General features: G+C 47.5%; 1 protein-coding gene across 1 annotated transcript in view; it reads right to left on the bottom strand.

Moving 5' to 3' along the window:
• Window positions 1–23,397, bottom strand: part of ARID5B (AT-rich interaction domain 5B) — a 117,712-nt gene extending 94,315 nt beyond the window's left edge. Inside the window, 3 exon segments of the mRNA XM_032115755.1 lie at window positions 9,845–10,070; window positions 22,831–23,091; window positions 23,277–23,397. Of these exon segments, the coding sequence (XP_031971646.1) occupies window positions 9,845–10,070; window positions 22,831–23,091; window positions 23,277–23,297 (508 nt within the window). The 5' untranslated portion in view covers window positions 23,298–23,397.
• Between the last annotated feature and the right edge of the window lie 3,331 nt (window positions 23,398–26,728).

Here is a 26,728-nt window from a genome sequence, read left to right as displayed (position 1 = left end):
CTTTGGTTGTTTTGTTTCTCAGTAATAAGAAGTGGAAAAAATGATGCAGCTGTGGACAAAATGTTCAGGAACACAGCAGCTACCTTGTCATCCTTTACCTATATTCCCTTCATTAGCCTCGTTCACAGGAGCAGAACAGGACGTGGGGGAACTTGGAGGAGGATGAGAGGGAATGTTTCCCACCTTTTTCTTAAATTAGATATTCGTTATAGGATCCTTGAATTGTGTGGGCATCTATTTCACTCATGACACACATGCATAACTCCCCTTGGCACGAATGCGAATGACGAACGTGTTGTGAGAGGAGAATTGCCCCCTAAAACTGCAGGAGTGTGAACAAGGTTGTAAATATATCTCAAGGTTCTGGTAACATAAGAAACCAGCCTAGCGAATTTCTCATGGTTTATTATGATATCACCAAATCCCCTCTATGTATTTATAGCCTTGTAATTCACAATTATTCTGGGTCCATAAATGTTTTTGGCATCTGAATGTAGAACTGATACTATTATTTCACATATTATGGTACTGTCCGTGAATGCTAAATTTATTCCAGCACAGACTCCTGGAGTTCATTCATCAGATATTTTATGCTAGTGTTCTTTTAATGATTCATTTATCCCTAGTAATATTTGTATTCTGAAGTGAGGCGTCTCCAGCCGACAGCACAATGCTCTGCTGAATTATCTTTTTCTTTCACAGCATAACAAAGTAGAGCACAGTCAAATTGAAGATGGCCTTTAGTACACTGTCAGAACAATACTGCTTACCAAGCATAACCAGACACATTTTTCAAACCACATGTAATGCTCTGGCTGCCAACATGCTCATAAAGTCATTAACCGGCATCTTAAAATGAGGGTGTGATACATATATTTAAATGTTTAGGAAAATCAAATGTGGGCTCTCCTAGAAGCTTATTTTGAATTTCAGCTTCTACATATATCAATTATGCAGCAGTGCACAGATGTAAAAATTCACCTTGATTTTTCACAAGCTACTAAAATATACTCCTGCTAAAATCATACACATTACCTATCACTAACAAAAGCTTCTTTATGCTATTAACTATTTGCCCTTCACAATGCAATAGAGCAAGACAGACCCAAGCTGAAGGTTTACAGCATTGAGGATTCATCTTTACAAGCGAATTATTATTAGCAGTAAAATTAAGAAGGAACTTATTTTACATGGTACAGATTCTACTAAATGAAGTAAACAAAGGTTATGCCACAAGGTTCTCCAATACAAAACCTACCCAGTAAGTTACAATTCATGCTGTTACAGTTTTTAAATATATGCTTTATCACCCACTCCCACAAACCGCACTCCAATGTATACACACACTAGGTTTAACCCTTCCCTTCCCAAGCATTCTCATCTATCAATACTCTCATCATACAAGGATCACCAAGCCAGCAAAGACAAGCATGACCTAAATTAACCAAAAGGGATTAAGCAGTCAGACTATCGATACTGAGAGTCTTAAAACTCAGTTAACAAAGGCAAAGCTGCCAGAACCACAGTCTTCTCCTCTGTACCCACAGAGCCCCTCTTGGTGCTCACAAAGGTGATAGTGCTGGAGGAGATGCCTGGGCTGACCCTGCTGAGAAGGCACATCTGCTACTGCCCACTCAGCTGCTGCAGCCAAGCCTCTTCCCACAATCTTGTCCAACACCTTCCTTTTCTTTCTAGTGTCCCCACCTCCCACTTCCCCTTGCTGGCCCAAGCAAAGGTCTGCCTTGGCAAGCTGAGGGTCCTGCTGTTGCTGAGATCTCCATAAATGCTGACATGGCCATTCACTGACAGCTTTTGCTCCGGTGTGCCTCTGTCCCACCAAACAATTTTGCAGAAAGACGAGAAAAGGAATAAAAAGCAACTCTCCACCTTCAATTTCAGATGCACAAAGGATGTTCTCTCTGACAACCTCCCATGACACAAGACAGGCCATCTATGAGAAGATGACTATTGTATCTCAGAGAAAAAGTACTGGCCTTTCTGCAATGACACATTTAGAACTGGACTAGGATACTTAGGAAAACAGATGATGAGAGGCCAAACACATCATACTGTGCCTACAAACAAACGGCCAGTTGCCTTTCTGGGCGTGGGAGTAACAAAGGGCAACGCAAGAAGACTTGGAAGGCAGGTGGTGAATAAATTGGGTCTGGCTTTTCTCCTTCCCCCTACAAGGGAAATGACACCCAGATCTGGCCATGGTATCAACAGCACCCACAGAAGAGCCTGAGCATCTCAGCACGGCTGCACAGGTCACAAGCCAGCATGATTCATGGGCTGGTACAAAGACAGCTCCAACTTGATTAATGGAGCGCCTGGAGTCAAAGATGACTGCAGGACTCCAAGTCTTGGGCTCCAGCAGCACAGAATTACAGCACAGGAAAGCAGCCAGGCAGGAAAAAGAGGATGTCCTTGGGGCCCACCCAACTATACCACAACATTACATAGGTGCTTGGTTTTACAGATCTCAGTACTCACCCAATTTTTGGCTGGCTGTGTGGAAAGGATACAAAGAAGGAGAAAGGCATCAGTGATTTATGAGGGATCAACATATCTAACTAGCAACCATGGCACACAGAGGAGACCACTGATCACCTCCCTCCAGTGGTGCTGGGCAAGGAAAGTGCAGCAACACATAACAATAGATGTCCCAAACTGGGTCCCCCGGGACCCAGAAACAGTATGGGCAGGAATGGAAGAGAGAAGGAAGGCTGGGGAGGAAAACAGCACCCTCTAAACCAATAATTTAAAAAAAAAGGAAAACGGAGAAAAAATAACCAGACACAGATAAAGTCAGATTCAGAGCACAGCAGCACTGCACCAGGACACACACGTTTCCAGTTACTGGAACAAAAACCCATGGTCAGTAAGAATTAAATGCAAGATCCAACAGTGACTAGAAGGGAAAAAATCCTGGAGAGCAGACACATGTGGGTTATTACACAGCCTGGCAAGGTCAATCCCGGTGCTAAAAACAGACAAAAATAACAAAAGCCTTCAAACATTTTTAAAGGGACACTGTGGCTGCTTTGACACTGTCTGTGAATGGTCCTTATTTTTTATCTACTTATTTTGTAATTATGTAGGCTATCCTGTTCCAGCCAGAGGCTGCAACAAAACTCTTATTGATGGTGCAAACGGCTGCAACTTTGACTTTAAGAGAACGTGGGGCAGTTCTCTAGCTTCACAGGCAGTAAAATTTTACTCTTCCTCCTCTCGTTTTGCAGCAGTGATTCCTTCTCTGATGTTTCTGAATAGACCAGAACTGCCATTGCCAATGGCTGTGCTCTACACCAACGGCAAAGTACCAGGTCATACCAATACATAATTGAAAATGCCTGATGCAGTGACAACTGCTATCAGCACCATTCTGATAATCATGTTAGCTTGTTCCTGCTGCAGGAATGAGGTGGCTGGTGAACAGCCACTCTGAGTTAGGGGCTACCAAGACAGAAGTCACCTGGTATTTTGTTGACATTTCTTGGCATACCTTCCACATTTCAAAGAACAAAATACCCACATCCTCAATTTCCAGGGGTGATACTCTCACCCCTTTTTATAAAAGCTGGTCAAAGTAGGTCAAAGCTTGATAAGAAATCCAGATCTCTTTGATAAGGCATGCTTGAAGTCTGAGGTGTGTGGTGTTAAAACTCCTTTCAAGAATCACAAATAGATGAGGCTCAACACAATCCAGTGGTGAGTGAAAGGCTTCCATAGCCAGTGCTTCATATTAAAATGTTTTTGTCACCCTCACAGGCTTTGTAATGAAGTAGGCTCTCTCCAGGGGAAGGAAGAAATTAACAGCACTCAAATCATCCCAGCACTGCTCAGGCAAATAGCTGGCCTCAAGAAGGACAGACCCCACCAATCTCCTTCCAGGGAGGAGGAGGAAGGTGCAGAGGAGAGCAGCAGTGGCTCAAGAGAGAGGAGCAACTGAGGAGGGAGAGCCCCAAAATGCTACTGGAGATAGTGTCATCTCCAGGACTGAATTACTGGAAGTACACCGGACTTAACAACAGCACCACCTTTCAGCACTTAAAAGGCAGCCAGCAACTGAAGCCAACAAGCCAACAAGCCAACAAGTATTTGTTAAATCAGCTGGTTGACCAATAATAAAGTAAGTATTTATCTCTGTCTGTCTGCTCAGCACCTCAGGTTATCTCTGATCCTAAATATGTTAACACCAAAGGTAAGCAGTAATTAAACTAAAAGAAGGTGTTGAACTAAGTGAAGCCTTTCTGCTCCACAGCCTCTCTGAACAGTCATCCCAACAGAGGTTCCTGCTTCGCAGCCTGCTGGTGCTGTTGTCCTGCTGCAGTACTGCTGGCATGTGCTACAAGCTGCACAAACACAGAAGAAAAAGCCAGGCTGCAGTCTCTTTTTTCCCAAGGGAGCCATCCTCCATTCAGGCTCCATAGCCTCAACTATGGCAAAAGAACTGTATCAACTGGGTTGGTTAAAATGAGTTAGAGAGGTCACTCTGACCCACAAGACAAAAAACAACATACGGTGCACAAGGGCAGAGAGGGGAAAATGGGATAATAGGACACTTAGAGGAGCTTTATCAAGATCAGAATGGCATTCAGTTAGGCCAATGGAGACAGGAAGGCACAAGAAGAGGCAAAGAGTGAAGACAGAGAAGAATGGGAGGGGAAGAGAGGCATGACTTAGGCACAAAGTATCCAAAGTGGCTGTACTCTAAATAGCTAACAATTAGTTGGTCAGAAAACTACTGCGTCAAGTTAAGCCAGGCGAGCCTGAACTGAGCAGCACGCGACAAACAATGAAAAAAGGAGAGTCAGTGTCAGATCAGAAGTCACCACAAGTGTCTGAACATGCTACAGCTGCAGATTATCAGTTTTGATAATGTCATAGTTTGACTACATTATGACTTGATAATCTTCATCTGGAGAAATCACGCCTGCTGCAAGGCCACTGGCAAGTGAAACTGGAAGGGCCATGCAACAGCCCAGTGCCCACTGGAGACACTGATTGTGGGGTTGGCACCTTCTGACAAGACAGCTCACCCCTGCTCTGCCTGTCCTTCCAAACTCACTGCAATCTGCTGTGGATTGGCCAATTTGTGTGGCAACACAAGATACAGCACAGAGCTGCAATCCAAGTGAAGATATACAAATTATGAGACTGGTAAAGACAAGAAAACGAGAGGGTGACCCAGTCCTGCATCACCCAGTCCTGCCCAGCGAGCTCCACTGCAGAGTTCAACGGAGCTTCTTCAAGAGAAGTAGGAAACAACTGCTGGAAAACCACCTACGGACTAGAAAAGCTTGACTGCTAGAATACACACCTCAGCTAGGAGCAGTAGTTGATTTTCCCGGGTTTCACAAGGAACAAAGATCCAGATTGTGTATCCTCAAATGCATGGCTGTGCGGAATGAAAGACAGGACAGGACTGACTGCTAAATTTTCTTTGGGTTTCCCCTTGCTGGACCTGAACAAACAAGAAGTGAGTGCAGCAAAACCCCTTCAGGTTCACCAGAACTTGCTCATCCCATTACTAACACTGCCAGCGCAGGAACCTCAACTGCCCATTTTGGCATGATACTCACAGAGGATGGATAAAAAGAGTGGCAATGCCAGTTTGGGGACCAAACCCAGACCTCTGTCATGACAGAGCCAGAGGCTGGAGACTGCCTGGCTGTGGCAGCAGCTCCCACCTCCCTGCCCCAGCACAGGCAAAGGAGCCATTTGTTCCTTAGCTAAACCCAGGCAGCACTGCAGCCCAGCCTAACCCAAACCAACAGAGCTGGTGAGCACTAAATTCAGTCATTTTTCCCTCAGTCTCTTCTCTCAATTTCAGCTCTGACTCCTCTATCTTTTATTTCTTTTTCTAAAGACACATTTAGAGATGAAACCATTCATAACTGCCTATCCACAGACAGTTTGTGGCAGCATAATTGACAATGAGTCTGCTGCAAAAATGAAAATGCTGTTTTAATAACCTTGGCCTAAAATACATTCTGTTGTATGCCTCAAAGGGTTTCAATAAAAAGTCAACCTGTACAGACATATTTTCTTGGCTTAAACAACAATCCAAAGCATATAAATGTAGTCCAACTATAATGACATATTTATAGGCCAATAAAGCTTACACTGCAGCTTTCATACTTCACTTAAAGGAAGTCTGTAAGAAGCAATGTTATATAAAATAATTTGAATTTTTTTTCGAACTATAGCCCAAGGAATACAAATATGCAACTTTGCCACATTTAACTGATAGTGTTTACATTGCTTAGTTGCTAAACATTTTGTAAAATGAAATAATTCCTCATTTGGTGACTTTCCACTGGTTTACCAAATATGGGTATACAAGTCCATTTATTACAAAGAAAAATCCCCTAAATAATTCTAAAGACAAAAAAAAAAAAAAACTAGTGGCCTCAGTAGTGAATGATTTTATCAGACCAATTCTTCTGGAAAAACAGGTTCTCATGTTCATTATGAATAATACATTCCTGAGCAACTCTATTTTTATATGCTGCATTGTTGTTATTCTTTATTTTTCCTCAACATTTGAAAGAAATATTCAGAAAGCTATAAATAGTCTTAAGACATAAACTGCTAGCATTCAATATTGACGTATTTGTAGAAAGGGACAGAATGTATAACATAAGTATCTCAACAGGCAGAAAGAAATAATTCTTAAAAATCATTTTTCAGGCTGAAATCTTGAAGCTCACACAAAAAAATGCTATTTCGAGATCTTTTATTTAATACAGTCCTAAGGAAAAGTTCTGCATAATTCACTAGTCATAAAAACAACAGCATTTTACAGAAAAAAACCTCCAACAGCTTCTGCAGAAAAGAAAGGCAAAGAGAAAAGAGAGAAAAAAAAGAAGAAAAAGAGAAAATATGAGGACAAGAACAAAAGAGAAGAAGGAGAGAACAAAAAAGGAGACAGAACTACCTTGTTCGAATTAGGGTCAACTCTCAATCACAGGTTCTAGAGGTTGTGGATTAACCAGGTGTTGCCTTAGTTTTGGCTAAGCAAGCGCCACTGAACACATGGCACAAGGTATACACTGCTCACACGAGGTCTCACTTTGCCTGGTTGTTGTTTGAAGCTGCCCTGCTCCCAGCAGCAACGTGTTTAATTAAGTATGTTTGCACAGTGACACTTCTCTGGTTCTGTATCAGCCATATTTTCATTTCATCCGGGTTATTTCACTCCTCACCACTCCTGGATACTGTAAGAAAACTGATGTTGTTTCTTCTGTAAAGCTTTTTTGAGCTCTTTGGTAGGGATATAATTTCCTATTACCTTCTAGAGCTTGATTCAAAAACATCTAGTAGGAAAAGCTGCAGAATCTACTCACTTTTATGGGATTTTTCTGTAATGGAAACATGCCATTTCACAGGAAAAAAGGGGTCCAGGAGATCACATTGTTTATCTAGGCCTTTTCAACACCTGGTTCAGCAACTTCCTCATCTACAGCCAGGGTTAAACACGAATATCACCAGAGGGACCTTTGCATGACAGTGCGCTGTGCTCCTTTTACAGTATACAACCCTATTTTAAGAGGAAAAACTACCCCATACCATTGTGCTGGAGACCTGCTGCAGAAGTTATTGCTAATAAATCTTTTGATCACTGCAGCCGAGTGCTGCTCTGTTGGCAAGATGCTGAGTATTGGAAAAGGTCTGTGGGCACACATCCTAACAGGCAGTAAAGCTGCCATTTGCCAGCAGAGAAGAGACAACACCAGCAGCTCAAATGCCTCGGACACCACACGTCATGCTCCTCCATTTGCCTCCAGCTAGGGACATGACAACTCCCAGAGCACTGACCAACCACTCAGAAGGAGAGAAGTAAATCTTCATCTCGTGGGTGCTAAACGCCACAGTTGAGACAAACACCAGAGCTCATGGGCTGCCTACAGGACACCAACTAGGGCTGCTTCACAAGCTTTGAAGATCACCACTCTTCTGAGTTTTTGTCAGATCCAGGAAGCAAAAGAGGATTAAATTCTTGGCTCTTTCAGATGGTAAAAAAATCATCTCAGTACTAGATTTAGGAAATTTCTTTGATTCCCTTAATAAGCTGCATCAATTGTCTATATCAATGTATCCAGTCAGCGATAGGTCTTCATGAACCTTTGGTTTCACTCCTGTCAGCCAGCCATTATGAAGATAAAGGCAGTCAAAATCAAACATTAGCCAAAATTCCCTTTTCTACTGAAGAAAACCCCAACCCAACAATAAAGTCAGAGCCACCAACTGAAAATGAGCAACATCAGAATGTGGGGTTATCGAAATTATACCATATAGTTTGCATTTCATGAGCGTTTTCAGTATAACCCCTACTTTGAAAGGCTTAACATGCAACTGTAAGCTTTAGGCTTAAAGATAATTTTCTCTGGCTCCTAGGGTAGATAATAGCAATTTCGTAACTTACCACAAGGGTTTTTTTGTTTGTTGAAAACAAAAACAAGAAAACATTAGCACACAAAAGTTCTGTCTGAAAAACATTAAGATTCTTCTGACATAACAAACAAATGCAAATAAATGTAGTGCGTAAAGAAGATACCAAGGCAATAGCAGAGAAAATTACTGCATGTAATTACGAACTAGAAGAAACCACAGAGAAAAGCAAAGGAAGAGAGAAAGAATTACATGGATTATTTTTTCCCTGGACATGCAGTGAAAAATAAGGCCGACTTCCAACTGTACTTTAATCTTCCAACCTACATATCTAATGGTAAAACATGAGATTGACAAAATCACTTCACCATTTAATAAGATCAGAAAAATGAGATGCAGAAGATAAATTTTCCGAGACAGATCTTCAGCTTCATGTAACTTGGCTTCGATGCCAACCCAGTCATGACACTATAAAACTGAACTTGGCCCTGCACTCCTGTTCACATAGATACAAATGCATCAGGCTTAGCTTTGTATTTCTTACCTTTTCACACATTATGGCCTAAACGTGATGCTCTTCAAACACAGACCATTTATTAAAAACTTGGCAGAAGAGAGAAATGTCCCTGGTATGCACTTCAAAGTGCCATCTCTGACAGCTGTTACACACCCAAGGTCCTAATACCACAAACAGGCACGTTTACCAACAGGAGACCCATCTCACTTGGACCTGGGAACTCACCACAGGTTTTAGAGGTGTGAGTGCCTACGCACCCAAAGCAGCCCCACATGCAAGCCTGTCTGCAACCATCCAAAGTAGCAGAGCTACCACCTCCCTTTCTGAAAACAAACAGGGAAAGAAAGCACAGGTCTATGTGTGGAGACAACAGTGGGGTGCTTGCAGAGCTCTACAGCAACATACAGCTGACAAGGAAACACTATGGAAGGGACACATCCCTACTGAACGAGAGACAGAGTCAACCGTACAGAGTCAAGGCAACCACCAGGAGCATCTCTGAGCTTCTGGACGATGGGACATGAGAAGTGGAAGGCCTTTGTTCATCCCTGCCTGTCATAGGAGGCCTCAAGAAGACATGCCAGCATCCCCTCCCCACAGTGTACAGCTCTGACCTGGTCCCACAGCCAGCAGAGCCCCAGGCAGAGCCTGTGACAATTATCTGTATGCGCATCTTCAGGGCTTGATTGTAGAGCTCCAGGCCATGTAGACGGGTATCACAGTGTTACCCCACACCAGTCCACAAGGAGCTTGAGATGAGCTCACTGCCACCACCCACCCCACACAGGCATCTCATTGCCACACCTCTGCCCCAGGCTCAGACATACCTTGGGAATCTGACACGGCATGGCAGGATTAGGCTCATCTGTCTTCAAAAGACACTCACCTCCAGGCCCCTTCCCACAAGAGAAAGTAAGGGATACTCACCAAGGTCAGCCTTTTCCTTCAGGATATCTTTGAAGTTCAAGCCACTGTTCAGTGTGGATTGTCTGTATCTTGTCAAGGCCTCTTTCTGCCCATTCTTCCCCACATCCATAGGCTGGACCGGCTCAGCCCGGAAACCACACTTCCACTTGGAGAAATCGGACTGTGCCCATTTTGCCAAGTCCTCAAGCTTCACAGTAACTTTTTCTGAAACAGCAATAACTTCATCCTGAAAGCAGTGATCAGATGAGAACACAACATGTCACTCTGGGCTCCCTGATGACTGAGAAAACAGTAATATCATCCTGCACTGACTCCTGGAAAAGCCTATCTTGCTGCAGGCTGAGTAATTTTTTTGCATCACAGAATAGCTAGCGCTTAATTTATTCCTCTTGCCACCTAAGTGGAAAAATTAGTTGTTTACTTGAAGCAAATATACACGATCTAAAGACAATTTCTAGGACCAGGGCAATGATCCTAAAAGGCATTTGAAATGCAGGTTGCCAAATCACATTCTGTATAACCCAAAGCCTTGAGGGAAAGTTTGTTTTTTAGGTGCAATTAGCTGCAAATGTAAAAATTCATGGCTGGATGACTAATGGTTATAGCTAGTCCTGAAATAAATAGACTAAGTAAATCTCAGATTCTTGGAACTCTGACTCACCAGAAAATTCCTATGTTTATGGTACATTTTCCCTTGGCTTATACACAAATATTGAATTTAACTTTTGTCCTTAAAATTAAATAAAACTGTGATGTAATCCCAAAAGAAACACTACATAAATGTTATGTGCTTCCCACCAAAAGAAACTTGCACATTCTCATGTTTCTTAAAACCTTTTTCAAGATCAGAACTGTAATTTTTTTCCCCCTTCTAAAACATACATTCTAAGAAAAGCACTTAAACTTAGTTTAGCCTCTAGAACATATACTCAAATTAAACAGTCCTAATTGCTGGATTTTAACCTTCCAGGAAACAATCAACTCCTCTCAGTCATGATGAATAAGCAGAATGTTTTACAGCTGACTCCAGCGAGCAAGGGATCAAGAAAGCCTCAAAAAATAAACAAACAAACATACATATCCAGTAAGATACACTCCAGATTTTTTGGTTAAAACAGCAGAAATAATTTATGTTGTAATGAGAGCTGGCTTTACACCACACCTTGCTCACCACACATTTCAAACGCTAAATACAATTACAGGTTCTTGAAATAAATAAACCAGAATCCAATTTTTCTCTCAAATAAACACAAATATTTGCAAAGGAGAGAGAAATTCTTTGAGTTATTAAACAAAGGGAAAAGCATGATTGATTCTCTCAGTGTGGGTTTTTTTGTCCACTGAACACATTCCTCAGGAAATAAAATACTGCTCAATGGAAAAAAAAAAAAGAGCTTTATTGTGACAAGTTGCACACAATACAAAACCTGAAGTAATTCTAGTAAAAAAACAGATCTGATACTCCACTCTTCCTTATACAATACAAAACTGTTTCATAAGCAGGCACCTTCATTACATTTAGTGCAATAACAAATATTTGGTCAGAAGTGAATAGCATGCTTATATGCTAAGCAAGCTTGTAATAAAATCTTTTCCTTTATCGCTGCACAGCATAAGAGCCTCCACCAAACAACAAACAATAACAGTGATGCTTTAAATCTCTGTTTATGACAAACGTCAATACTTTGTAAACAAGCACTGGGTACTACGAAGTACAATTTCAATGGATGGTTTCACCCAATTTCATTACACTATCCACTTGAAATAAAAAAGCCGTAGTTGCTATGCATTTTATAGCTATTACATGGTGATTATTAAATGTCAGGATGGAAAAAAATAATACATATATATAAATATCAGCCTGCCTGAAGACAGTCTCAGCAATTTCTGGATGAAGTTCTCTTTTAGGATGTTGAATACCATCACCAGCTACTGCACAATTTCTAATATTCCTTACCAGAGAAATATATTAAGCAGCAGTTAAAAAAAAAAAAACCAACAAAAACCTGACTTGGAGATCAGACATGCTTCTGGTTAAAATATTATTTTCCAAATAGCTCTCATGATCAAATGATTATGATTTCAATTACTAGTTTCTTCATATCCTTTCCAAGAACTGGTATGACTAATTTTGGCTGGCATACAAAGTAAGCTGAGCAGACAATTTATTAACCAAAAGAAAAGTACAATCACTATTACATCATCAATGAATAAACTTGTTTTTGAGAATACAACCTTCACACACACACGCACATGATGTGTACACAGGAGAAAAAAAAAAGGAATTAAAACAAAAAAAAAAGCCCTACTGTACCAAGGATGAAGCGATACTGGGGCAGTCTGCCCAGCCTGCCATGGAGGGGGAACTGCAGAGGCAGGAGCAGGGGGACCTTCTGGGGAGCTGGGGAAAGCACACCTCAGCCATGAGTTTTCTGTGGCAGCAGTACATCCAGCCATGGGAACATGGGGTGTTCAGCATCCCCACACTGATGTGAGGGGCCAGGGAAAGACACCGCGAAAAGACCACTCCGTGTCCCCCTCAGCCCTCTGCAAAATGGCACCAAGGCTCCAAATACAGCCACAGTGTGAAAAGGGGTGCCCAGGATGGCACCAGGGAGCAGCCCAGCACAAATATGAAATACAGAAGGAGTCCAGGCTGTCCCTGTGCTGTGACAAGGGCTCTGGGCTGAACCCCCCACCCCCACAGCTGATGGCCCCTTGTCAGGGCCACTCAGTCACCTCCACACCATCTTTGTCCCCAAGGACAGCTGGTCACCCCTGCAGCCCACGTCCCTAAGGGCACCAGGCTGGCCCCCAAATCCCTCTTCCTAAGGGCACCAGGCTGGCCCCCAAATTCCTGTCCTCCCCTTGTACTGCCAGGGATCACCACAGCAGCACGAGGGAAACGCGGCCTAGTTCACTCTGAGGTGGGAAATGGAAAAATTACCTGAACCCTTTCAGGGCCTGCCTTGGGCGGCTCTGCCTGTCACAGAGCAGGACTGGACAGACCTGCTCCCTCCCTCACCACTCATTTTTGACCCAATTCACACAGAATTGTCCACGTCCTTCCCAACTTATCAAACACTCCTCAAATACTGCAGATCAGACTGCAGTCCTCCTCTGAGTGCCGCTACCAATGCACATCTCGCTGGTGTGGGACTGTATCTCCAGGGTCATTTCCACCCAGGTGCCTCATCATACAAACACTGTTACCCAGCAAGGCATGGCAGGCACCTCCAGTCCCCGCTTTCTGAGGAGCCTGAGCCACAGGCAGCTCCAGAGGGGCTGTCTTCCCCACATCTTGGCAGTGTGCTGACACAAGAGGTCATCTGCCCCTCTGCCATGCCACCCAAACAGAGGTCACCCAACTATCTCACCAGCTCCGGAATTTCAGTGTGCTTGCCAAGCTTTCACACATCCTTAAGCAATCTTTCCAAGTGCTCAGCCCTAAACTACTGTGGGGTTTGGCGGTTTTTTTTTGAGCAGCAGGTGACAAAAGGGTCCCTCTCCTTTTTGGTTAAGGCCTGTGTCACAACAAAAGTTGCTCTGGGAGACCTGCAGGGCTCTGCCAGCCAGAGGAGCCCCTGCACCCATTTGGTATCAATCACTATCTACTGCTGCAGCCCTTCTAGAGAAACCCCTTCAACATGATGACAAAAGAATACAGATGTTGAAAAAATAAAAACCAAGTACACGGTGACACATGACTAACAAACCTTTAGAAGATTAAAGAAATCTGCTGTATAACCTTCATGTCATTCATAATTATATCTCTCTGTAAACATGGAAAACCACCCACGTCGCAAATAGTGCATATATATCTCTACCTATACAAAAATCAACTCATCATGTATTAGCTATGCTCTGAAGTGATGTGTTTATGAGGTCTCCATTGCACGGTTAAGTTTTTAATTACCATTTTTTCCTGCTACAGCAAGAAGAGAAAAAAACAACCACCACAGATTTCAGCTCTGCTCAGGAATGAGATTTATCTCGGGTGCACACTGACCAACCAATGGTCAGTGGGCCAATGAGCCAATGGTCCCAGCCACAATGTTGTCCAAATCTCAAAATAAGCACTGACTACAGAAAGAGGCACTTTTTCCCCTGCTTCTATAAAAACAGTTATCGAGTCAGCCTATAATTTTAGCATGTCTTACAAGACTTCTAAGCAAAGTACAATTCTTTCACCTATCAAGTAGAAAATGGGGAGATGGTTAAGCAAGATGGTGCCACAAACCCCTCTCATCCCTCTCTTGTTTTTTTAAAAGCATACTGGATTTGCATTTCCAGAGAAGTCATCCAGGGAGAAGGGGACAGCATCTTCTCGAGAGCCGTTATGCTTAAATATTATGTCACTGTTGTCTAAGCAACCATCACAGCCTCGTGAAAGCACAGAATGCTATATTGCCTGACTCAGCAGATGGCTGAAATACTTACATTCAGGGAAAGAGGTCAGGTAGTTAGAATAGTTTAAAGCAGTTAATTATTTTTTAGAAGAAATATTAACTCTTACAAGGCAGGGAGTCACAGAGCAGCACAGGGAGGTCGTACATCTTGACTGCACACCCGCATATGGTACGTCACAACTCCTTACTCACTGCCAGTAACTAGGAAAGATTTATATTTTAGAGACACTGAGGCAGACTTAAAGGAATTACAGCAACTGAGATATCTCAAAACTTTCACATCCTGTGACTGTTTTCACTCCAGTGCTTCCAGAGGTCATTTAAGGAATTCTGGAGGGCACAAGCGAGTCAAACACCTGCTTGGTTGTCTCCTAACATCAAATATGTGGCCTAGAGAGAAACAGGAGATGTACTGTAAAAACTCTTGCTGATAATTACAGGAGACACTGCATATCATTTATCTGATCAGTATGATTTGCATTAGAAAACATCTTCAAGCCTTTTCCGTGAAATCTTTAGCACAGTAGATAGCTGGGGATGCGTATTTTACAACCCAGTACATTGCTGATGAAAACACATTCATCTGCGGGAGCAAAAAATACAGCGTGACTCTTAGGGACTGCATTCAGCGGGGATAACAGAACTGCCTATTTCATTTGGGCATAAAGGCCTCTCTTATTCTGGGCTGGTTTTATGACCCATGTATATTGTAGTGTTTTTGCAATTTAGGTGAGAAGGATCTTCCCGTACCATGTGTAACAAGGCAGTTCTCAACTCAGGAATCCCACTCCCTGCTCTAGACCCCTTTGAGGAGCAGGAGGTCATGTTGCAGACATGGAGAAAGGAAGGAGGGGGCTTGTTGCCAATAAGCACCTTTCCTGTAGGAATGCATTTACCTGGATGCTTGAGGGAAGTACCGTCAGCTTTATTTGACAGCACATCAAAACAAAAGGTCCTGATCACAGTCTTCAGTCCAGAGCTCTTCTCTGCCATACAGATGCTACCAGGGCTCTGGGACAACAGCAGAAACCAGGTCATCTCAATTCAGCCCTAACCCACTCACCAGAAGTCACTCAGGAACCTGAACCCAGGTCTCCAGAAGCACTTCCTACAAGCCACACTTCCTCCAGGGACCAGATCCAGCTCTAAAGAGGCAAAGAGCATCTGTACAGGACTGATTTGCTCTCAGAGACTTCCTCTAGAGTAAAGAGGTCCTGTTTTCCTGCTGCCAGCAGCGGGCTGGGAATCTACATGGCAGTTTTTAAGACTGCAGGATCATAAACCGGCTGAAAAATTGTGGCTGTGTCATGGAAAAGGCCTGGCTCTGAGATGTGTCCTGTTCAGCCTCCCTACAAGGTACACAAAGGACTCTCCTGCCATACACTCTCCTGCTCTTCCAGCAGAACCCTTGGAAGCGTGACGCAGACCTGGGGACCAGGGCACACCTCTGCCAGGTGGGAACTCTCCTCCTGTTCTGCAGGTGGGATCACGAGAGGCTCCAGAGCTTGGCACAGGCAGCGACAGCTTCATTTCCCCCTGACCATGCCTAGAGTGCCTCATTTGGTGCCATCTCCTCGTGCATCCCTTAGCCCAGGGCAGACAGGCGGCCCAAAGGATCTGTGGAGCACAGCTGACCACTGGGGTCTGGACCTGCTCCCTGGAGGTGCCTACACACAGGGACCTACACAGACCACTGCTCTCCCCCCATGAACATATGGAAAGAGCCTTGAGAAGGAAACACTGCACAGATCAGGAATTTACCCGGCACATCAGAGAATTTTAAAGAGGCCAAGGCAGAACCTTTCATCTGTTAATCCTTTCCTAATTACTTTAAAGGGCTATAATGATCTTGTTAAATTCAGGTGACAGGTATTTCCCCAGCCTAAGCACAGCTGCACAGAGCTGTCTGAAACTCACACTGATGTGTTCATCCCTTCTGCCAGGGTCCAAAACCAAGAGAAAAGACCACGTTAAAGGACACAGCTGAAGCACGTGAAGTCCTATGGTTTTTGCTTTCCCTTGTACTAGCAAGCAGCATTTTCCACATGATTCAGTAATTCCAAAGTGAGACACACAAAATGACCTGGGGCAGAACAGCACCATGTCTCTGTAGGATGCTTTTTGGGGTACTGGTACACCCAGGCCAGAAGGTGGGTGGAGATGGGGTGCACAGAGGGGTGTCTGTGAGCAGTTAGACATGACATTTCTACTGTGAGCCTCCTCCTTTGTGACTGGGGTATTTTTTTCTCCCTCCTCCCACTCACAACCAGAGGTTCAAATTGAATTTATATCTGTCATTGCAGATAGAAGTTCTGACCAAAGAGAAAATAGGCTTCAGTCAAAATGTTTTCCCATCAGGTAGCTCACAGATCTCAAAGAGCTGTTTTAGTTTAGGCAAGTTGACAAGCAATTCATTCCTAATTTTGCCTACTACAGTTACAGTACGAAAAGCTTTCCTCATAGATTACATAATTATATTTTTCTTAACAAGGAGTACATGGCATTAGCAGGTTTAAATTATGCAAGCTTATTCTTTTGTCTTTTGTTATATTGTGTTCTATTGTGCCGGTAAAACAATATGTGCTTTAATTAGCAAATATCTGTAAATAATTTACTTGCTTTTCATACAGCAGAACAATGGAGCCAATTTTCACATACATCCACTGAGCATGTCTAGAGGGTTTCTTGCCAGAACCTTCCATTGTTCAGTATGTGTATCAATCTGCCCATCATTAGCAGCTAACGTTCAACAACCCAGTAAGACATTAAAGTTTTGGCCCCTGGGAGTAGCCTCAAGCCCCCCAAACCCGAGGCTACGCTTTGCACAGAAAGATTAAAATATCCAGAAAATGAAAACAAACTCTTTTATTATCTATAACCCTGGCACCTTCGCATAGAAACATGGACGCCTGCCAAGCATTAAGGTCATTGGATTAATGCCATAAAATGCCGATGTTCATCTGACCTTCTGACTGCATTTTAGCTACAAATAAAAAGCTCAACTTGATCCGACACTATGAATCACGCGAGCGTCTAGGCTGTGCAGGGTTAATGCTGGGTGTGAACCCACACTGCACACGCACAAACACACACATGCACACAAAGAAAAAAAGCTCTTAAATCAAGAGTGGATGACTGTTCAGAGACTTAAGGCATTGTTATTTTGAATGCGAATGAAAGGGCCAGAACAAGCATTGCAAGAATATTTCAATTATGTATTTCCCAGAACTACATCTCTGAGCAACTAATGCAAATATTGCTCCCATAGCAGTAGAACTTCTTCCCGAATAAAAGCATACGAGAGCTTGAATCAGAACATACTTTCTATATCATTCGCATATTGTTTGAATATTATTAAAAATGCAAAATCTATGTATGTGTTACTCTCCTGAGCAATACAGTAATTATGATTAAGGGACAAGCAGCACAAAAAGAGCCAATTTATCTTACTTGCGCTTAGGAATACTATTGTGTAACTAAGCAACTAAAGACAAAATATAGTCTAATTAATTCACTCCTATGCTTATTTAAAAGACACAATTAGAACATTTTTATTTTCCAGCCTGCACAGTATCTCAACATGCTTGAGGGTGTACCATGTGAGGCCTATTATTCTCCAAAGACAAGAGTTTAATGTTTAGTGCCACTGATCAGACTGGGAACAGCAACTCTGGAAAGCAGTGGGTGTATTCTACAGTCTGAATGCACAGGGAAGGGGAGGGAAAGAGGAAAGGAAATAAAATAAAAAGTTGTTGGTTTTTTTTTTTTTTTTTAAAGGAATCTGCCTTAAATGACCAGATATTCCAGATTGCAGGCTAATGGCTAGCAACATGTGGCTTGTCTGAGTAACATCATTGCCCTCTCCTTCCTTTGCCAGCATGTGCTACTGGTGGCGAGAGAGACAAAAATATACAGAGTGGATATGCAATTACCAAACCCACGATATTTTATGACAAATGCCATTTCCCTAACACTGCTATTACAGTGTGCCTGATTTCCAAAGCTGAATTAATTTGAGCAAGTGTACATTGGAGATTGATGCTATTAGCATGATTTTTAAAGCACCCTTTAATAATCATAATCTGCATGTTTGAAACGTGTTGCCATTACCAGTGTTGACAGATATGAGCATAAGGCACACACCGTAGAGACTAAAACGAGGCTGTTTTCATTTCAAATAAGAGTGTACAGATTCCTACGTCCGTAAAAAAAAAAAATACATCTATTACTGTGCAAAGAGAGTAGCACATTTTTCTAGGGGGGTGGCAATAAAGCACTGTTGGTATACACCATGCCCAGGCCAGCCTATGCTACCTTTCTGCACTGGGGTAGGACCCCCACATGTGGAGAGCCCCTATAAAATGAACCAGGCTTTCAAGGGATGCTGTCAGCACCTATCCCAAAATGAAGAGAGAACGAACACGCTGCCTCCTTTAACTTTCTGGAAGAATCTCTTCTGCAATTATAAATGACACACATTTATGGAGTGACTTCTTTTTTTTCCTTTCCCCCAATTAGTCTGAAGATGCAAAATACTTCTAGGGAAATAATTACAGGAAACTAGCTCTCTCCTCTCCTCTGTATGAGCAACGCTTACTCATGTAAATTACTTGCATGAGTAAGGATTATTTGCAAAGTGAAAAGCATTGCATCAGATCCCCCAGTTTGGGAGAAGAGATGAAATCAACATGAGTTCGTAGTAAACTTTGCTGCTGATGAATGAACCAAAGGCAGATCCCCACTGACAGTCTGGCCTCAATGGAAGCAGCACTCACCACGATGCAGGGCAATGCAGGGAATGTCATACCACGCAAAATGAATTAGTTGCTTGTTCAGGGTTTTTTAGGAATTGTATGCATCACATCAAATACCATTCCTGGATTTAATGAGTACCAACTTTGAAATATATTTTTAAGCCTAGTCTAATTAATGCCAACACCTTTAAAAACATGAAAACACAAGGCACTAACAAGCATTTTACTCTACAACTGCTTCTGCAAAGGTCAGTCATTCCACAACCCCACACCACCTCTTGGAGCAGAGAGCAGTAAATGAGCTGGAGGAGGGTTTGGCCAAGACCCTGTGGGCTGGAGGGTGAGCCCACCTTGTGCTCCCTGAATGCCACAGGAGCAGGGTGCTTCACGAGGGGACTGAGTAGCCGCTTTCTGACGGCACACAGCTTCTCACACTTGGGTGCCAGCAAAGCTGGGGGGCTGCTTTCCACATGAAACTGTTTCAAATACAATGGGGTGCCCTTAAAGCTGCTCCCTCTGGATCTCCGCAGGTCCCCAAGCATCCTGCTCTGACCCCTGTGTGACGCACCAGCCATCAAGGACATCTTCCCATGCGCAAGGTGACACAGGGGACTGCGCTGGACCAGAGTGAACGAGAAAATCAAGGCAAGGTGGTGACTTCCTCCAGCACAGGACTCCGTTTTGGCAGTGGTCCTGCAGGGATGAAGGAGAATCAGTTTTTCCCTGCTGGAGGGAAGAGAGAGAAGGCTGCTCTTGCTCTCTGGCCAGTGTTGCACCTGCTGCAGTGTCTGGGCTTGATGGCGAGGTGGGAAGCAGTGTGCCCAGGCCACTGTGCTTTAAAAGCAGCAACGAAGTTTTCAGTGAAGTAGCACAAAACTCTTCTAGTTCACCTAGCAGTGGCCCCACAAGTACTGTTGCTCTTACAAAAATGTCTTCACTGCTCCTGTGCAGCAAGACTCGTGGTCTGAGTGTGATGCCAGAGGTGATCCCAGCCTCTCCATGCGTGTCTCCTTTGGGATGCAACGAGCACCAGGGCCAGGAGTAACCATACCTGCTGCATGTGAGCAGCCCCATCCCATGTTCACCATCCACTGAGACTCCCTGGGAAACAACCTCTGGCCAGCTCCTGGCACTGAAAGGGAGTTTTTCTCGGCTGTGGCGATGGGGATGCTGAGCCTTAGGTGGAGGGAAGGGTACTGCAGCGGAAGCACACCTGGGCTTGAACCTTCCCTGGGTCTGGGCAGTGCACAGAAACATCCGGTTTTAGCAGCAATCGGAGTTATATTTAAATCTGGATGATGAATTCAGCTAGCTATAAAAAGACTTATATTTACACTTATTGCTGATTAGCTCAAACATTTGGCAATCAGCTAAAATACGCCATCAGAAATTTCTGAGTAACAGAAGCATTACATCCCTCCTTGCTTCTCCTCCCTCCTCACAGCCACTAGCTGAGTATTGTCACAGTGTCAGTGCTGCCATGACGGAAAACAGGCAGCCAGCTGCTTCTATTAATCACGCCGCTAGCGCAGGTAGCTGCTGGAGACTGTGCCTAAATCTCCGGTGGGCTCAATTGCAAGCCTGCAATTCAGCCACTCACTCCCCTCACCACCAATTTCTGTGACAGCAAGAGTCCTGTCCCCCTTTGCCCCAGACACCACAGATTTGCAATACATGCTTAAGCACTGGCTCACTCCATTCCCACTCCCCGAACACAAGACAAGGTGTTTCACCCCATCAACAGTCCCACACTGTGAATAAGGTCCGCCCTGACAGCTATAAGGTGCATCTGACTCGAGAGCCACCTCTCCTCCCGCAGAAGGAGCCCAGTCCAGAGTTAGGAAGCCCCGTGACCCCAGAGGCGGCCCTGCTGCCCCTTTGGGAACCAATATGGATGTGATTCACCAAAGGGACCGGGGTCTCGGGGTGCTTAGGGTAAACAGCCGCCCCTGCGCCCCAGTGAGAGCGGTTACCCCCACCCAGCCAGCACCCAGCCTTTTGTCTCTCTGCTGCCTGCACATCCCCAAGCACCATTCGGATTGTTCGAAACTATTAAAAATCGATCATAAAAAAATCATTCCTATGTCTATAAACAAGTTAATGGAGTAAGTGAAAACAAAGTACATTTCTTAATGGGAGTGTTATGTTGCCCTCTCTAGGCCCTGGCTCTCAGTGCCGGTTTCTGTAGGCTCCCTGCCAGAGAAGTATCACTCAGAGCTGTTGCTGTTGCTGCTGCTGCTACTCTGCTAATGAATGACTAACTTAGGCCAGAGGGGAAATGACATCACCGGGGTGTAAAACACAACTGCATTAGGAAACTTTTTACCTGCTTTACATTTGTCATAATTATTCTACACAATACGGCCGGCATTTGCATAATTTCAAGGCGTGCCATTATCTTAATTGAAAATTGTTTTCATATGGTTGAATAATGCAGAATGACATCAGTTAAAGCCCGAATGAAATACACAAGTATAATCACACGGCTAATTACTAGCGGTGTTTGCACGTAAAAATAAATAAAATTGTGCGTATTATTAGGAAGGTACACGCAGCTGAAAACTCTCGTACCAGAGCAGTGTTTTACTCGCAATGGTAGGATTAATTTTCTCTGATGTTCCTACCACAGTAACATGAGCTGATCATTAAGGCGTATTAAAATGATTTGTGTCCCTTTCCCCACCCCCCTTCCTTCCAAATATCTTTCATTTTACACACACTCGAGACACGCAGAGGCACAGTTTTAAATAGTCACCACGGGCAATTTCAGAGCATCCATTGCTCACTGTCATCTCCCTGATTCTTAGGAAAAGGCTCCCTTATCTCAGCGGCACGCACAGAAAATTAAAGTGAAGAGGTGGCAGCGAGCGAAGGTGGCTCTGAAACGCGTTTCGGCTGTGTACGCGTGTGTGCGGGCACACGGCTACGTCCGCACCTACAGCCACGCGTGCCTCCGCAAATAGCCCCCCCGGACCCACCCCCCGGCATCTCCAACACAAGTTCCCCCAAAACATCTCGTCCCCCCTCCCGCCAGATCTCCAGCCCCTCTCGGGGACCCTCTCCATCCCTGCAGCTCTGCCTGGGGACCTCACCCGTCCCCCGCCCCAGAACACGGACTGAAGCAGTGAATTTGAAAGGCAGATAGCGGGAGGGCTCGGGGCTGGGGCGGTGCGGGGCTGCGCGGCCGCCGGCGGAGGGTGCCGGCGCGCAGCGCATTTGCGCCGGGAGCGCGGCGGCTCCGAAATACGCCCAAGCATATCTGCAAGTTATTTGAATGTATTATTCCCGTACCTGTCATTTATCACTTTATTCAACACGTCCCTGCCAGCTCGAGAGCGTTTGATCTCCCTCTGCCTCCATTTCGTAATTTCCGCCCTCTTAAACATATCGAATACTTAAAAAAAGCCCCGAACAATATCGAAATCCCCCCAACGTGTTTTTTCCCCGCTTTTCCGTGTGTTTTAATTTTTGGTGGGTTTTTTTTTGTTGTTGTTGGGTTTTTTTTTTTGGTTTGGTGGGGTTTTTTTTTTTTTTTTTTTTTATTTTAGCCGGAGAAGGACTGGGCGAGCCCCGTACACACTCCGCTGCCCGCCGGACCGGGGGCGCCCCGCACCCCGACCCCCTCCCTCCTTCCCCTCGCCCGCACAAGTTCCCGGGCAGCGCGCACCGGTGCGCCCCGACGGCGCGGCCCCTCCGCGCTGCCCCGCCACGCACCGCAGGGAGGGGGACGAGGTGGGGGGAGCCAGGAGAGGGGGGAGCCGAGCCCGGGCATGCAGGTGGGGACGGGCGCGGGGGAAGGGGGGGCCGGCGCCGCGTTTACCACCTCGCCATGGTCACTGGTCCTGCCCTGGGGGGTGTCCTCGGGGAGAAAATAAAGTTTGGCGCTGGAGAGAAGTTGCCGGCTGGTGCGCTCCTCCCAGAGCAGCTGCAGCTCCGCGATGCAGGCGGGCTCCTCCGCGCGGCACCGCACGAAGAAGAAGTCGCCGAGGGAGAGGACCCGCGCCCGGCCACCGCCGCGGCGCTGGAAGCGGAACGCCCTGTAGAAGACGTAGGGGCCGTGCGAGCCGCACGGGGCGCCGACCCACTGCGGGGAACAACAACACGGCAGCGGCATCAGCGCCGGCTCCGCGCCGCGCCGCGCCGCGCCGCGCCGCGCAGGGGCAGGAGGAGGAGGAGGAGGGCGGCGGGAGGGGAGCGCGGGAGGGAGGGAGGGGGCTCCGCGGCGGCGGGGGGCGCGGGGCGGGGCGGGGGCGCGGGGCGGCGCGGTACCTGCAGTGCGCTGCGCTCCATCGCGGCTCCGGCGCGATTGAACTCAACATTCTCCCAAACTTGTTGGCGTGAATGGAGCCCGGCAGGTCCTGGCAGGGCAAAGCCGGCCCCGCCGCCCGCCGCCCCCCGTCGCTGCCGCCCCCGCGCCGCTTCGCCGCCGCCGCCGCCTCCCGCCCCGCCGCGCGCGGCGCCGCCCCCCCTCGCCGCCCGCCCCCCGCTCCGCCGCCCCGCCGACGCCCCGCCGCGTCCCGCCGCCGGCGCCACCCGACGCCGGCTGGGCCCCCGACGCCCGCTCCGGCCCGGCAAAAATGCCGCGGGGCGGCGGCGGGCCCCGGAGGGGCGGCGCGGAGGCGGCGGCGCGGCGGCGGGGCCCCTGCCCACGCTCGGCGATTTTTGGGGGGCCGAAAGGGCGGGCGGGCGCGCTGCGGATCTGACAGGACCTGCCCGTATATGTCTAATATAAAGACCATTTCCTGCGGCGCGAGGGGCGCTGCTCGTCCGCGCGCGCCCGGCGGGGCCGCCCGCTCCCACCGCCCGCTCCCGCTCCCACCGCCGGCAGCCGCGGAGCCCACGCCAGGGGCTGCACCCCCCGCCGCCTCCCCGGCGGCCCGCGGAGGGCGGGCGGCGCGTCCCTAATTTATTTATCGCTGTTCCCCGGGAAAGGATGGAAAGTGGGTTATCGATTATATAAACATATCAATATTCATGGCGCTGCGCGGAGGGACGCGGCTCGGCCGGAACAGACAGCGCAGCCGGGGGAGGGGGAGCGCGGCAGCGGCGATGGGCGCGCTCCCTCCGCGCCCGCGGACATGGGCGCGCAGCGGGACGTGCCGGTGCTGCCGCTGCGGGGCCCGGGGCAATGGCTCCGCGGGCGCGGAGGGGCGCGGGGCGGCGGGCAGGTGGCTGCGCGCCCCGCGGAGGGGGGCGGCCCCTTACCTGCGCCCCGCCCGCCCCCTGCGGCGGCGCCGCACGTCGGGGAGAGCCGCCGGCTTTGCGCATCCCGCGCAGCCTCCGCGATCCTGACGCGGGAAGCTCGGGGCGCCGCCGGGAGCCTCAGCTGCGGAGAGCCCCGGCCGGCGACAGGGGCGGGCACCGCCGGCTCCGCACTTGGCTCCGCACCGGCGCAAGGGCCGCCCGCAGTGCCGGGCACGGAAAGTTCCCATCGGGGCCCCGGGAGCTGCAGTCCCGCAGGTAGATGCCGCTGCGGCCGGCGGGCTGCGCGGCCCCCCGCGCCCGCGGAGCCCACATCCGCCCAGCCCCGGACAGGGACGGGCGGGTCATTCTGGGGGAGCTCTGTCCTTCTCGCCCTTTTCCCCGGGGGCTCCATCACTGCGCGCCAGCGCAGCCAACCCAGCTCCGCGGGGCGGGGAGGGGAGGGGGCACTACAAAGCGGCTCCGCGGGTACCAAGTCTTTCCCCCTCCAGGCCCCCCGCTTTCCTCAGTAGCGGCACTTTCTTCCCAATTTGTGGCTCATTCCCCTCCCAAGCCCCCTCCGCGGGTCCTGATCCCAGGGGGAGGGGGGCAAGGGCGGGCACAGGCTCGGAGCCGCCCCAGCGGGGCGCCGTGAAACGGAAACAAATAAATAATTAAATAAGCAAATAAACAAACAAGCATATAAATAAATAAATGAATGAAATCGTTAATAATGACGCCAGCGGTGACGTCAGCGCCGCGTGCATCGCGACACAGCGCGCGCCGCGGGGGGCAGCAACAAGTGCGGGCGGCGGAGCCGCGGCCGGGGCGCCCCCTGGCGGGCGGCTGCTGCCCCGGCCGTGGCGCGGGCGGCGGGGCGGGACAGAAGGACAGCGGTGCCGGACAGAGGGACAGCGGGGGACGGCCGGTGCACAAATCCTTCTGGGAACGAGAGGCCAACCCCGCTGCAAGCCTTGATGTTCGGTGACGGGCACCCCTATGTGAGGCGCAGGCGAGGACTGGCTTGGCCCAGGGCAGCGGGAACGGAGCAGGCACGGGAATTTGGGCAAGGTTCGCACCGGTGCCATGAGGGTGAGGGATTCACCTTGACATCCTCGGCGCCCGCACCTGGCTGGGATGCTTGGTGCTTCTCCGGGGGCAGGCTGCTTTTCTGCTGGTTCCTCTTGAGGAATTACCAATCCTTACAGTTTGTAAGAGGTTTCACCTTTCCCCCCTTATATCCTTTTGAGATGCTCCGAGTGCCTGTCCGGTCTGCGGCCTCACGGCTCGTACAGCGGTGAGAATGCTGTGAGCACTGGGGGCAGGCTGGGATACTTGTTGAGGACGGCAGGAAGCCAGCGGGTACCAGTGCTTGGGCTTCCACCCAGCAACAGCGCGGCTTGGATGGGCAAACCCAGCAGAACAGCTCAGGACAGCTGCGAATAGCAGCACTTTTGGCCACTAAAGTATTGTCACTTTGTGCTTGGGAGCTCAGTCCCCTGGGGGGAGGATGTTTGTCAGGGACTGGGCAGGTATGGGAGGTGATGCAAGAGAGACCCGCACCTCCACACATCCCTGCAAAACAGGGAGTGCTGCTCCGTTTCACGCGCAGTGACCTCCTGGCTGGAATAACACGCATTTCTTCAGCAATTCACCTTTGTTTTCACTGACCTTGGCATGTTTAATCAGTTTTATTCTCACACAGGAAAAAACGTCCTCAAACGATTGTTACAATATATTGGGCACAAACAGGTTTTTAGTTGTTTATTCATTTTCTTTATCTCAGGTAGGGCTGCTCCTTTCCCACGACATATAATCAAGTATCAAAGAGAACTTCCCATCTCCATTTATGCCCAAATCCCTCTGCTTCTACCCCAGCAGCTGGGGCCCCCATGCCAGCCTTGAACTCCTCCCCACTTCAGGGAGCATCACTCACGGCTCTGATAGTTGCAGAGCCCCATCCTTCCCACCAGCCACAGTCTTCCTCCAAGCATCCCTCCAAACCATGGTGTTACAACCACTATGAAGAAGGTGGTGAGGCTGAATAACCAGGCAAGGGTATGCTTTGGTCCTCTCAGCAGAGGGATGATTATCCATCCGTGCAGCACGCTGGGAGGCAGCGGTTATGCAGGATGACCCAAGTCACTATTCCATGCACAGAGCTCCTGCAGGACCCCACCTAACCTTCAGTTGTAGAGGAGCTCACTGTCTGTGGGGCAGGAAAATGGGCCCAGTGTGAACAAAAGGAGGGTTCACCTTCTATCCCCCTGGCTCCAGCCCCCAGCCCTTGGTGTTGCTTCATCTGGTGCTGCTGGCCGGTAGGACCATCGGCATCCTGTTTGAGTTTCTAACGTTGGTAGCATTTGGAATGGGATAGCAACAGAGGCTGTGGCACTGCAGAAGGGTACATATTCCCAGCAGTGAGGGTATGCATACTCATCACTGCTCTGACATCAATTGTGTAAGAGCCTTCCCCTCCCCCTGGAAAACTCTTTATACTACAAAATAATAAATAATAAAAAAAAAAAATACAGAGCCTG

This window comes from Corvus moneduloides, chromosome 8 (genome assembly GCF_009650955.1).
Source record: "Corvus moneduloides isolate bCorMon1 chromosome 8, bCorMon1.pri, whole genome shotgun sequence".
In the NCBI taxonomy this organism is placed as follows: Eukaryota; Metazoa; Chordata; class Aves; order Passeriformes; family Corvidae; genus Corvus; species Corvus moneduloides.
The sequence above is the reverse complement of the archived record's forward strand: the minus strand, read 5'-3'. Positions and strand labels throughout refer to the sequence as shown.